Raw genomic sequence first — 13,572 nt, 5'->3', positions numbered from 1 at the left:
ACCCACACAACTGATGAAGTGCAGTTCTACACTCCTGCAAAGTGCAACCACAGTAAACTAAAATACCATATTCATTGCAATATGTGGCTGATTGACCCCATGATTCAATTAATTGCCAGTTGCCGTGTCCACACTAAGAAATACTGCACTTCAAATGACATTTCCCAGCATAACAGGGCTTTTTACATCTTCTAAGACTCATTCAACCCTGTATTGGTAGTCCAAAACACACTACATGCAGAGTGAACATGGCATATGTAAAGCCGACATTTACTGGCATCTGCTCTAATTGACACTGTGCCTCAATTAATCAGCTGGTGCATTTCCCAAATAGAGGCAAAACACTACCCCGTGACATGTTCTATGAGAGACACGACTCTAAATTGGCTATAGGAGTGAATGGTTGTTTGTCTGCATGCGCTCTGTCATTGGCTGGCAATCAGTCCAGCGTCTACCACCCCTCTAGCGGCTGTCTGCAAGCATTTCTTGAAACCTGTCCTGTACTTTTAACACAAGACTTATGACCAAGTTTCTCCTGTTCGTATACTGGTATAACACTTGCAAGACACACAACATTTGAGCGACTGGAAAAGGTAACACCATCTATTGGGGATGATTTGAACGCACCTACGGTGCCACTTAAGATAAACACGAGAAAACGACCCGTGCAGTGGGAGTACTTATTGCTAAAGATTTGCAGCCCTTTTCTGTGGTTGAAGATGTGTGCTTTGACACATAAAGAACAACGCTCAACCCACGTTCGGGTTCAACAACTACAGCGTACCAGTGTAAAAGTTGGATTAAGCATGGGTCTGCAATTTGGGATGCAGACAGAACCAAATGACCCATGCTTAGGCCAACTGTTACACAAGTAGTGTTTTCCATCCACCCATCCATCCATTTTCTTCCGCTTATCTGATCACGGGGGCAGTAGCTTTAGCAGGGAAGCCCACACTTCCCTCTCCCCAGCCACTGCATCCAGCTCTTCCGAGGGGATCTCAAGGCGTTCCCAGGCCAGCCGAGAGACGTAGTCTCTCCAGCGTGTCTTGGGTCGTCCCCGGGGTCTCCTCCCGGAGGGACGTGCCTGGAACACCTCACCGGAAAAGGGGTCCAGGAGGATGCCCCAGCCACCTCATCTGGCTCCTCTCAATGTGGAGGAGCAGTGGGTCTACTCTGAGATCCTCCTGGATGACCGAGCTTCTCACCCTATCTCTAAGGGAGATAGGGTGCGGATACCCTGCGGAGGAAACTCATTTTGGCTGCTTGTATCCGGGATCTTGTTCTTTCGGTCACAACCCACAGCTCGTGACCGTAGGTGAGGGTAGGAACGTAGATCGACCGGTAAATCGAGAGCTTTGCCTTTCGGCTTAGCTCTTTCTACACCACAACGGACCGATACAAAGTCTGCATCACTGCAGACGCCGCACTGATCCGAGTGTCGATCTCCCGTTCCATTCTTCCCTCACTCGTGAACGAGACTCCAAGATACTTGAACTCCTCCACTTAGCGTAGGATCTCATCCCCGACCTGGAGAGGGCACTCCACCCTTTTCCGACTGAGGACCATGGGCTCAGATTTGGAGGTGCAGATTCTTTTCCTAGCCACTTCACACTCGGCTGCAAAGCGCTCCAGTGAGAGATGGAGATCATGGCTTGATGAAGCCAACAGAACCACATCATTTGCTAAAAGCAGAGATGCACTACTGAGGCCACCAAACCGGACGCCCTCTACACCTGAGCTGTGCCGAGAAATTCTATCGATAAACTTTATGAACAGAATCGGTGACAAAGGGCAGCCTCGGCGGAGTCCAAACCTCAACGGAAACGAATCCAACTTACTGTCCGCAATGAGGACCACACTCTGACACTGGTCGTACAGGGACTGAACAGGCCGTATCAGGAGGTTCAGTACCCCATACTCCCGAAGCACCCCCCAAAGGGCTCCCCGAGGGACACGGTCGAACGCCTTCTCCAAGTCCACAAAACACATTTAGGCTGGTTGGAGGAACTCCCATGCACCCGCAAGGACCGGCCGAGGGTGTATAGCTGGTCCACTGTTCCACGGCCAGGACGAAAACCACACTGCTCCTCCTGAATCTGAGATTCGATTTACCGACGGAACATCCTCTCCAGCACCCCTGAATAGACCTTACCAGGGAGGCTGAGGAGTGTGATCTCCCTGTAGTTGGAACACACCCTCTGGTCCCCCTTCATGACAAGGGGTACCACCACCACAGTCTGTCAATCCAGAGGCAATGTCCCCGATATCCATGCGATGTTGCAGAGGAGTGTCAACCAGGACAGCCCCACAACATCCAGAACCTTTAGGAAATCTGAGCGAATCTAAGGTGACATCTCAGTGTCCTTGAATATTTAAGAGGTAAGTCGGGCAAATTTGAATACTTTCCGCCTCCAATTCAGCTTTTAAGTCATTAGTTGGGTGCTGAGGACTCAGCAGTTTCTTCCAGGAAACAGCATCAGTGGAGGCATTGCTGGGAATACTGCTGAATGATGCCAGGCCAATTTTGGGCTGTAACTGTATCCACAAATTAAATACTGTTAATCAAATGGCACTTGACAGTGTCTCATCATTTATTGGACATCTTTTTGTCTTTTTGAGATAAACATATACATTTCATGAGAAGCCGAGTAGAGAGACAGTGTAGCATGCATCACATTTCCGTCGCAGGCATGTAATATAAACACAGTAAATGTGTTCAGAAAAACATATTTACAGCAAATCATAAGAACCATAATAATGAAATATGACTTTCCAATTTATAAAATTGCAATCATGAGGGTATTGGCATAGCCACATTGTACAGCATGTACCATAAAGAGTCTTTCGCCATGAACACACGTTCCAATTAGGCGTTCAGAATAGAGATCACATATCTGATTGAACACTGAAATGAACACTGATACATATATATATATATATATATATATATATATATATATATATATATATATTAGTATACATATATTTTCCATTTTAGAAACAAGAAGTACACACAATAAATAGCAGTTTTCATGTGTGCAGTGTATACAGTACACAGTGACAAGCACAATGATTTTCTTTTTGTCTTTGCCAAACAAGCCATTGTTACAGACATTTCTTGTTTTACATTCAGAGTTTTGGAGAGAAAAAAAGCACTCCTCGAACAATTCACATGAAGAACCTTTCAAATAATGTCTCCTTTTCAATCACGTAGCTTGCTGACTAAGAAAATTAATTCTCAATTACCCCATGTGGTGCATTTTGGAGGTATTTGCCCGGCAACACGCTTCATCCATCGATCTAAAAAGCCATGTTGCAGTTCAGCAGTGCAAAATCTTTATGAATGCCTTTCGGAACTCGACGTTAAAGGTGGTGTAGATGATGGGATTCACGGCACTATTGACATATCCCAGCCATGTGAAGGCATTGTACATCTCGGCGGGAACTTTGCATTTTGTGCAGTGGGTGTTCAAGATGTGTGTAATGAAAAATGGCAGCCAGCATATGATAAATACACCTGAGGAGAGAGGAGAAAATTTACATTTTGAAGGACACTTTCAGGAATGAGAAGGAAGTTGATCTCTCGATGATATGTGGAGGTGTGTAGCTATTTTCTGTCTTCGTCATTGTATCACTGCCTCAGTGGTTTGAGGTCTTTCCAAAAGGTTTTACACGGAATTACACAGCCATGCAGAGGAAGCTGAAGGCTGTAAGTTGTAATAAGTTTAGCTTGTTATAAAATAAGATGGAACATAGGTTTACGGACGACCTGGTTTCCAAACAGTTTACGCAGAAGGTTTTTGAAGAAAGATCATCTCAATTCATGCACTATTTTCGATTCGTGAACAGTCCTGGCCTTGACGCTGATTTCTCAGTTGTTATTTTTGTTTTTGTTTATTCTGTGTAAACATCCTTAGCTTCGTGAGTCACACATTTCATGTATATTGTTTTTTGTGGTGTGTGTGTGTGGGGGGGCGTGGGGGGGGCGGGGGGGGGGGCTCTACCTTAGTGGGCCAAGTGGGGCAGCGATCCACCAAATCCTGCTGTTAAGAGTAGTGGTGAAAAAAAGCTTGTGGGTTATGGAAGTTGACAGCCACTTTTCTGTATGCATTGCCACCAGCCACATGACTGGAGTGGAACAATATCGTCCAGACATATATAGAATTGTTTTGGCCTTGGTGGAGGTTACATTTTGTTTCATTGGATTGTAGTGTTCACTCATTGGTTTTCATATGTGCTTTAATTTTTATGCAATCTAATAACTCTTAATGGTAACTCATGTGAGCAAACTTACCAAGAACGATGGCTAACATTTGCGTGGCCTTCTTCTCCTTCTGCTGGGAGATCTTCCTCCTGCTCATGCTTTTCAAAGATGTCTGCGTCTTGCCGTTTGGCAACGTCTGCGTCTGGAAGACTCTGGCCACCATTTGCGTCGGATCTCCCGGGGCCTCCTTGACAGGGTCTCCATTCTTCTCCACTCTCTGGCTCTCCTCGGGAGGTGTCGGGGGCGAGGAGGTGTGGCTCGCAGTGGCCTTGCCGGGCATCAGCAGCTGATGGCTGGTGGCCGGTGTGTCTCCAATGGTGGATTGGGGCTTCTGTTTATGGCTGCTGCTTCCGCTGTTGAGCTCGTCCAGTTCCAGATCCTCGCCCTTTTTGGCAACGTCTTTAATAAATACCTGAGAAGTGTTAAGAGGAGCAAAAATATGGAGACTGATCATTATTGTTAAAAGGTCATCCAAGCTTTAATGTCTTGAAGACATAGACAAGCAGTTTAAAGAAGAAGGTATATTTCTTAAGTAGCACATAAATCTGACTGTCATCATCATAGCAATGGAAGGAAATCCCATGCTTTCTCAAGATGGAATCCAGGGGCAGCAAATATGAAGAGAAAAATAGTGGCCCGAGAATTGAACCTTGTGGAACCCCATGAAAGAGATAAGCAGAAGAGCTGCTTTTCTTGTTTTTTACACTTTGTTATTGTTGAATTGTTTTTGAATTATGCTATGTTCAATTGTGTTCATGTATGTTTATGTAAAACAACCTCAGGTGACTTTAATTTCCATTAATGCATTTAAAGATGGCAGACAATTACCAAGGAAAGTGTGTCTTTTCTCCCACATACACAGTATATCTTTGTTTCAACGTCATGCTATTCGTCTTCGGATCGCAAAGTAGTTCAGACTGAATCAACAGTGCTTTTTCTGGTTGTAGCCAAGTAGTCCTTCCACTCCATTGTGCCTCAATAAACCCTATGCATGCAGCTCTTCCGCGTTCAGTATGAGGTGCCATGTTAAATTCTGGTCAGGGTAGAAACCAGAGCTGCCAACCTATAAAAATTCACTACCAGAACAATATGTCCAAAAAGTGTCCGAATTTCCATATTTTAAACATTTTGTCGAAAACATTTCCGTGCGACAGTCATAATCGTTAATAAATTATGTCTTCAATATTTGCCATTTTAATGTTTTTATTACATCAACTTTGTAATGGTGGACGCAGTTGCAGCCTGAATCAAAGTACCAGTAAATAAGATTTCGATGTTCCATCATCAAAAATATGTCTATGGATTAATTCACCTTTGCCAATTGCGTTTTCAAACCCCAAAAATGCTAGTCTATTAAAGCAGATTAATTAGCTCTCGCACGTCAATTTTTAATGTTTAATGTTTATTGGAAATGCAGCCGGACAGAAAAGGGTTTTAGGGGACAGACAGAGGGACAGATTGGACAAGGGGAATAGGGGTGCGAACCACAGCAGAACAATAGTTAGACAGTCTATTTCCGCACAGTTGGCTGTAGTGAAAACTTTCTTCCAGGAGAGGCAGAATATAGGGTGACCTACAAGAGTGGAGGTCAAAGCACGCAGGTGGATTACATATTGTCCAGATGATGTCATCTAAAGGAGGTTACTGACTGTAAGGTAGTGGTAAGGGAGAGTGTGGCTGGAGAACATAGGATAGTGGTGTGTAAGGAGGAAGATTAAGAAAACAAAGGCAAAGCAGCGAACCATGTGGTGGAAGCTGAGAAAGGAAGAGTTTTGTACAGCTTTTCGAGAAGAGGTGAGACAGGCTCTCGGTGGACAAGAGGAGCTTCCAGAAGACTGGTGATCAGAGAGACATGCAGGAGAGTACTTGGTGTATGCTCTGGTAAGAAAGGAGAGAAGGAGACTTGGTGGTGGAACTTCAAAATACAGGAAATCATACAAGGAAAGAGGATAGCTAAGAAGAAGTGGGACACTGAAAGGACTGAGGAGAGGAGAAAGGAATGCATGGAGGCGCGACGTAGGGCAAAGGTAGAGGTAGCAAAGAACAAATAAGAGGCATATGATGACATGTAGCGGCACGGTGGACGACTGGTTAGAGCGTCTGCCTCACAGTTCTGAGGATCGGGATTCAGGACCCGCCTGTGTGGAGTTTGCATGTTCTCCCCGTGCCTGCATGTGTTTTAGGTGTGAATGTGAGTGCGGATGGTTGTTTGTTTGAATGTGCCCTGCGATTGGCTGGCAACCAGTGCAGGGTGTACCCTGCCTCCTGCCCGATGCTAGCTGGGTTAAGGTTTACCAATCCGCGACCCTTGTGAGGATAAGCGGCTCAGAAAATGGATGGATGGATGGATGATGACATGTATGCCAGGTTGGACACTAAATTAAGGTGATAGAGATGGAAATGTGTTGACTGGTTTCAATAGTGTGCTGGATAGCTGGAAAGAATACTTTGAGGAGTTGATGAATGAGGAAAATCAGAGAGAAGAAAGAGTAGAAGAGGTGTGGTGTGGTGGACCAGGAAGTAGCAATGATTAGAAAGGGGGAAGTTAGAAAGGCACTAAAGAGGATGAAAAATGGAAAGGAAGTTGGTCCTGATGACATTCCTGTGGAGGTATGGAAGCATCTAGGAGAGGTGGCTGTGGGGTTTTTGACCAGCTTGTTCAAGAGAATTCTAGTGGAAGAGAAGATGCCTGACGAATGGAGGAAAAGTGTGCTGGTGCCCATTTTTAAGAACAAGGGTGCTGTCCAGAGCTGTGAGAACTTTTGAGGGATCAAGTTGATGGGCCACACAATGAAGTTATGGGAAAGAGTAGTGGAGGCTAGACTGAGGACAGAAGTGAGTATTTGCAAGCAACAGTCCAGTTTCATGCCTTGAAAGAGTACCACAGATGCATTATTTGGCTTGAGGAGTCCTCGTGGACCATGATGTCTGCAGATGACATTGTGATCTGCAGTGAAAGCAGGGAGCAGGTGGAGGAACAGTTAGAAAGGTGGAGGCATGTACTGGAAAGGAGAGGAATGAAGATTAGCTGAAGTAAAACAGAATATATGTGCATAAATGAAAGGGGTGGAGTGAACCATGGCGTACGCTCAAATCCAGAAAACGTCGTAAGCACAAAAATACCCAGATGTACATCCAGATAAATGATCGCCTTGATCAATTAATAGGTGTCCTCACAAATATCAGTGATTTATTAAATACACTGGTTAACAAGTGAATTCCGAGTCCTTGCCTCTTTTACATTGTTTAAAATCACATGTTGCCGGGCATGAAATGTTCATCAGTGCTAATTGTTCGTGCAGATTTATGACAACAGTTTCCAAGCATCCCCTCTAAGTGTCGCCAAAGCACCAACAGCTGGAGAAACGTGCGTACGCCAGCCATGAAGTTGACGTGAGGCACCGCACATTTCCACGCTCATTTCACTCTTGAGACATCTGAACTTTGCCATGAAAAAGAACGTACGCCACGTTTTTGTGCATACGCACCTTTTGTACATGAGGCCCCAGGTGACCACAAATGTAACTACAGAAGTCATTTTTCTAGCTTATACGTAACATACTGACAGTGAAAACTGACCTTTCCACCGAAAATGCTTAACATGCCGCCCTGCATATTGGTCAATTAATTCACAACAAAATAAATCAGTTTTACACGATCAACTAACTAATTATTATGCCTATCCCCAGTTTAACATAATGGATGGGATGTCACATCTCAAGGTGACATCTTGCTGAATCTCCTCTCCTCGTGAGTCCATCACTTTCACTTTCCATCACACTTAACAGCAAGAAGAAGAGCATAATGACAACGCACCACCTTCTTCTTGTTGGCAGGAAAACTCCCATTTGACTTGACAATCACCGTGCACAACCTAACGTCTTCTGGATGAGTGCACTTATCCTGTAAAAGAAAAAAAGAAAGAAAAGAAAAAAGATGTGTCAAGCAAGCAGCGAGGCCAATGTCAGCTCAAAAGTGACAAAAAGGGCGCTTTCGTAGCGCAGATGCGGCAGTTTGGAAGGTCAAAGCAGACAACATGAGCGTTGGCACGGCGAGACAGCTCAGTGAGAATGTGATCTGCTGCTGAAAGTCAGCCCATTAACTTGACAGCATCATTAAGTAGACACTGAGGTTATCTCGCTACAGACAAACAAGTGGAGCCAGCCAGCCAGTGGCTGTATTGAAATGTGATTAGTCTCCTCTATAAATGATTTTTTTTCCCCCATCATAATCATTATCTGCTCATTTGTTATTATGATACCATGTAATGACTTCACAGGCCATTGGATTGTACAGAAATGTACTGTAAAGAACCCTACAATAGTACTCCTTTTGCTGGTCATTACACACACACGCATGCATGCACGCACGCACACACACGCACGCACATGCACACACACACTCTCACACACACACACACACACACACGGTTCTTGGTTTCGGTTGCACTGTGTTTGCCTAATCAACACTAGAAATGCAAACGCGTCATTTAAGAGCCGATGCTTATTCATATAATGGGTAAGATTTTAGCCTTAACTAACCAAGTAAATGCAGCTTTAAGATTTAAACATTTACTCAACCATCCAGGGATGTGTCGCAGAAACTCTCGCCTTAAATGTGGTGTAATTGAGAGAAAAATCAATCGTCATGTAACAAAAGCAGTCCACCAAAAGTATAATTGGGTCTAAAAATCATTGAAGTTTGTTTGCGCTGGAATGTTTTTTTTTTTCTTTAGTTTAAAGTATTCCCGAGATAAAGTGGCATGGTAAAACAAAGATCTCAGTGTTATATATACAGAGGTACCTTGTTACCGCTGGAATGTTGCATCCCACCTTGGTCCTATCTGTTGCATTATAGCGGCGCAACCGCGCATGTCAAGCCCACCTTGAGTGATGTGGCCACATCGGGGACGGCGGCCTGACACAGGCGCTGCTTGGGTTTGGCGTTTACACGCTTCCTGCGCTTCCTCAGGACCACGTAGATTTGTACATAAACCAGCAGGGTGATGATGAAGGGAACGTAGAAGGACACGATGGAGGAGTACACCACAAAGGCGGGATTGGCGATCACACACAAAGATGCTTCCCGAGTTGCTGGAAGGAGAAAGGAGAAGAATCAAAGCACGTCCCCCCCAAAAAAGGGATTTGTGTTTAACCCTTTTCATGGCTGGTGTGGAATTTCATCCCTTATTCAAAAAGGCTTCCTTGGTGCATGACATGCTGTAACTTGAAATTGCATTCAGAGCAACCACTGAGGGTTTGTTTATGGAGTTCAATCTCTTTAAAAAATGTTACCCCCGCCTCAACTGGGATTTATTTCCACATCTTTTATTGCGCTCCTTTGCCGTTTGCTGGGAACATGACAATCCTTTTTTATTCCCACCAGTTTAGGGACTCAAACAAGTCAGTCATCGGGATGACACTCTTTGAAGGCCTTTGCTTTGCAGACACCTCCCTGTGTGGAAGTGCTTGACTTATTGTTTTAAAACTATACAGTATCCCGCTACCCATCCATTTTGAACACCGCTTGTCCTCATTCAGGTCCTGGGGGAGCTGGAGCCGATTCCAGCTAACTTTGGGTGACATATTCACACCGACGGACAATTTTAGAGTCTAAAGTTACCCAAACGTGCATGTTTTTGAAATGTGAGAGTAAGCCGAAATACCTGAAGAAAACCTTCACCAACACACGGAGAACATGCAAACATGATGCTGTGTTTTGTTTGTTTGTTTATTTAACTAAGCAACATGTTCAGCAGATTGATCTGATTGCATATTTAAGAAATACAATTTAAAAGAATAATTTAAACTACCTTGTACACTGGGATTTGGGGATTTTTTTTTTTTCTGGGCATTTGTTGCCCGTCCCTGCTTCCTACAAGTAGACTTTTCCATGAAATATAATAATCTAAATCTTTTAGAAACTTTTGATTTTGTACATATTTGTGTTCGTCCTTATCTCAACTATACTCTAAGTATACATAGATCATTTTAGACTTGAGACGAAGTGAGTCCCAGAATGCACGTTTGGAAACAATGAGTCCCTGCAACTCATCATCACGGAAAAGAAAAAGGACCTCAATTTCTGTACAAAACAAAAACCACAATTGCCAAAACACAAGTAGTAATGAAGGATGAATCATTATTTATGTTGTCATGTTTATTTCCTTTGTATTTTATGAGCAGAATAAAGCAAAGAAATAAGTTATTGCTATGTATAATATGAAAGTCTGCAACACTGCAGCACACGTTACTGATCACATTTCAAATCCTGCTGAAGTCGTGTTTTTTTTTCTTCACTTAATTTCATTAGTCAGTCAAATTGAATGGTAAATGGAATGCACTTATATCGCGCTTTATCTAAACCATCGCAGTGCCCAAAGCGTTTTACAAAGCCTCACATTCACACACACACGTTCATACAACAATGGATGGATACACGATATCACTATTTTATGGTCTTCAATCTGTAAATACTTCTGTCTTTACTCTTTCCACAAGTCTTAAAGCCTTCTTGAAATCTTGCACCTTCAATGAGTTTATCCTGTGTTTGGATGTTGTCTATTCTTTTGTTTTGTGAGGATTCTATTCTGCACTGAAACCACATCGAGCTATATGTACTGCTGGGAAATCATCTGTAATCATCTCTCAGATGTGAGATCACTGCCCGCAATGGCTGGATCGTGGTCTGCCAGCACAACATCCTTGACCAAGTTTTTTGACAGGTAAAGGCCTTTTAACACTGCACTTGCTCAGAATGAAAGGTCCACACAGCAATGCGCAAACACGACCGCCGGTGCGGCCAAGACAGATGACGCCCATATTTGGAAGTGCTGCCTACAAGTAAGTCGGGAAGCGTCCCCTGCTGAGTGGACTGCAACTCGACAATATGTATTCATCATTTTTGCATAAGACACCCCTAACTTTGCTTATTTTAAGGAGGAGGAGGTGACGCAGCCGCAAAAAAAAGGGAATGCCTGTATCCCATACTACTTGTAATTTCATGGCAGGATCTCTGAGTTTAATCTCGTTCGTGAGCTATAGTTCCACAAAGAGCGCTTTGAGGTGTATTTCAGGCTGAGCAGGGAGCTTTGAAAGGGAATTTGAAAGCCTCTTGCAGAGACGTCTCGGTATGTAATTTTTCTATCGTCCCAAATTTAGGGCTCGTGGGACAACACAATTATCATGCCTTCCTCCATTCCCCACTTGCCGTGTTTACAGTAGGTACAGTAAGTCCGCCAAAGTTGCACTCAGAAATCACTTTGCCAGCCCCTCTCCAGAGGAACTTTCTGTCGTCACCACGACACCGCTCCAGAATAGAAAATGTTTCTATTCGAGGGTGCGTCGCGTCAGCCGCTTTCGGCACTTGCTACGCCGTGCTGCAACGCGGCATCCGGGCTTCCGCCCCCTCACCATACACACAATGAATGGAAAATTTGTCTCCTCTTGCCAAGTGCTGTGTGAAAAGGCCTTTAATGTATTTTTTTCCCTTGCGTCCATGGACACAGGTTGATTATACTTTATGCGTCCCTGCTAATTTTTGTGCATCTCAGAGGCGGGATGCACATTAAATGAGATCTCTGAAAGTAATTTCTTAAAAAAAAATAAAAATCAAAAAATAAAAAGTTTAAATTCTCACTGTAGTCATGTCCCTAAATGTTCACGCAGTCCCGTTACCCTGAAAAAATAATCCCCTCTCTTTGGAATATTCCACAAATCACGTGCTCCACTGGAAGTTGCATCATTCAGATCCTCTGCAGGCTATGGGAAAGCCAAAAGTAAGTTCATTCGTGTGTTTTTTTCTGTATATTTGATGATATTATATGATATATGATACGGGTTAATAATGTTTTTTCATTATTTTTAGAATAGTCTTTTGTTGAATCACTCTAATGTCCTTGGAGTCAACATGCTATCAGCATAAATGCTATGTGGCTAGAGTTCATGTATTTGCAAATTTTATGCTAAAACCTCACTCCAGCTACTTTCCGTCCTCCATCCATCCATCCATTTTCTGAGCCGCTTCTCCTCACTAGGGTCGCGGACGTGCTGTAGCCTATCCCAGCTATCATCGGGCAGGAGGCGGGGTACACCCTGAACTGGTTGCCAGCCAATCGCAGGGCACATACTAACAAACATTTGCACTCACATTCACACCTACAGGCAATTTAGAGTCTTCAATTCATGCATGTTTTTGGGATGTGGGAGGAAACCGGAGTGCCCGGAGAAAACCCACACAGGCAGGGGAAGAACATGCAAACTCCACACAGGTGGGGCCAGGGATTGAACCCCGGTCCTCAGAACTGTGAGGGAGACGCTCTAAATGTTTCAATACAATCAAACAACGACAAAATACATTTGCCTAAGATGGGCCAATACATATTTTGAGTAACCCAATGTGTATATTTTTACATTTATAGTTGACAAAAGACAGTGATTTCTATATTTTCTCACCCAATCCCGAGTCACAGTCTCTGGCAAATGTAATCAACTTCCAATTATGAGGGGATTTTTCATTTCAAATCTTGACATAAATCCATATAGATTTTATATGACATGCTTTACACGGCTCATGTCGAAGGTCAGTGCAGCACATTTTTCTTTTCTCATTGGTGAGCGGTTTTCACAGGGATTACACAACTTTAAAAAAAAATACAAGTCTGCTCTAGCCAGAAAATAACATCATTACCTAGTTTGAATCTTGAGGTTGAACTACATGCAAATCAGGCATGAAATCACAATGCTGATATATAGACAATGCATGCAAACTGTCAGCACTAACATGGAACAAAAAACTCATGAGATATGTTTCTTTCCAATTTTATTTTTCTTAATAAATTGGGCGTAAATACATATAGTGCTTTCTCTTACCTGTGTTATTGAGCCCAAACAGGAGAGGGCAGGATATGGCGAAAGACAGCACCCACACCACGGAGATCATAATAGTCACCCTTCTTCTCGAACTGTAGCGGGTGTTGTACAGCATCGGCATTGCAACCGCTGTGTAACTGAAGGGGAGGGGTGGGAGCAATTTAGTTTGAATTGACACAAACAATATGATATATAGGAGCTTTATTTTAGTGCAAAAAAAAGAAAAAAAAAGAAACAATCATCCCCTATTAAGGAATGGTCTTACAGATGGGGGGCCATGACATTTTCTGACCACTACCTGTTTTTCATTTTTTTTCAGTGTGCTTTCCATGTGTAGCACCCTGACTTGATAACTCAAGCCCACAAATGTTGTTCAAGGAGTGCAGCTTCCCCAGGATGACTCATCCATACATGCCGGGGCCAACAGGTTCGCTTTGT

At 43.5% G+C, this 13,572-nt stretch overlaps 1 protein-coding gene across 3 annotated transcripts in view; it reads right to left on the bottom strand.

Moving 5' to 3' along the window:
• Nucleotides 1-2,649: 2,649 nt before the first annotated feature.
• Nucleotides 2,650-13,572, bottom strand: part of drd2a (dopamine receptor D2a) — a 60,875-nt gene continuing 49,952 nt past the window's right edge. For 2 of the 3 annotated variants that reach the window (XM_061681211.1, XM_061681213.1), the window contains 5 exons: nt 13,135-13,271; nt 9,149-9,357; nt 8,081-8,167; nt 4,295-4,676; nt 2,650-3,517 (listed from right to left, as the gene is read on the bottom strand). In XM_061681211.1, the coding sequence (XP_061537195.1) occupies nt 3,321-3,517; nt 4,295-4,676; nt 8,081-8,167; nt 9,149-9,357; nt 13,135-13,271 (1,012 nt within the window). In that variant the 3' untranslated portion in view covers nt 2,650-3,320. The remainder of the gene's footprint in view (nt 3,518-4,294; nt 4,677-8,080; nt 8,168-9,148; nt 9,358-13,134; nt 13,272-13,572) is intronic. The other variant, XM_061681212.1, reaches the window with a different exon arrangement.

The sequence above is a fragment of the Phycodurus eques genome, chromosome 7 (assembly GCF_024500275.1).
Source record: "Phycodurus eques isolate BA_2022a chromosome 7, UOR_Pequ_1.1, whole genome shotgun sequence".
NCBI lineage: Eukaryota > Metazoa > Chordata > Actinopteri > Syngnathiformes > Syngnathidae > Phycodurus > Phycodurus eques.
This window is presented reverse-complemented; position numbering and strand designations above follow the sequence as displayed.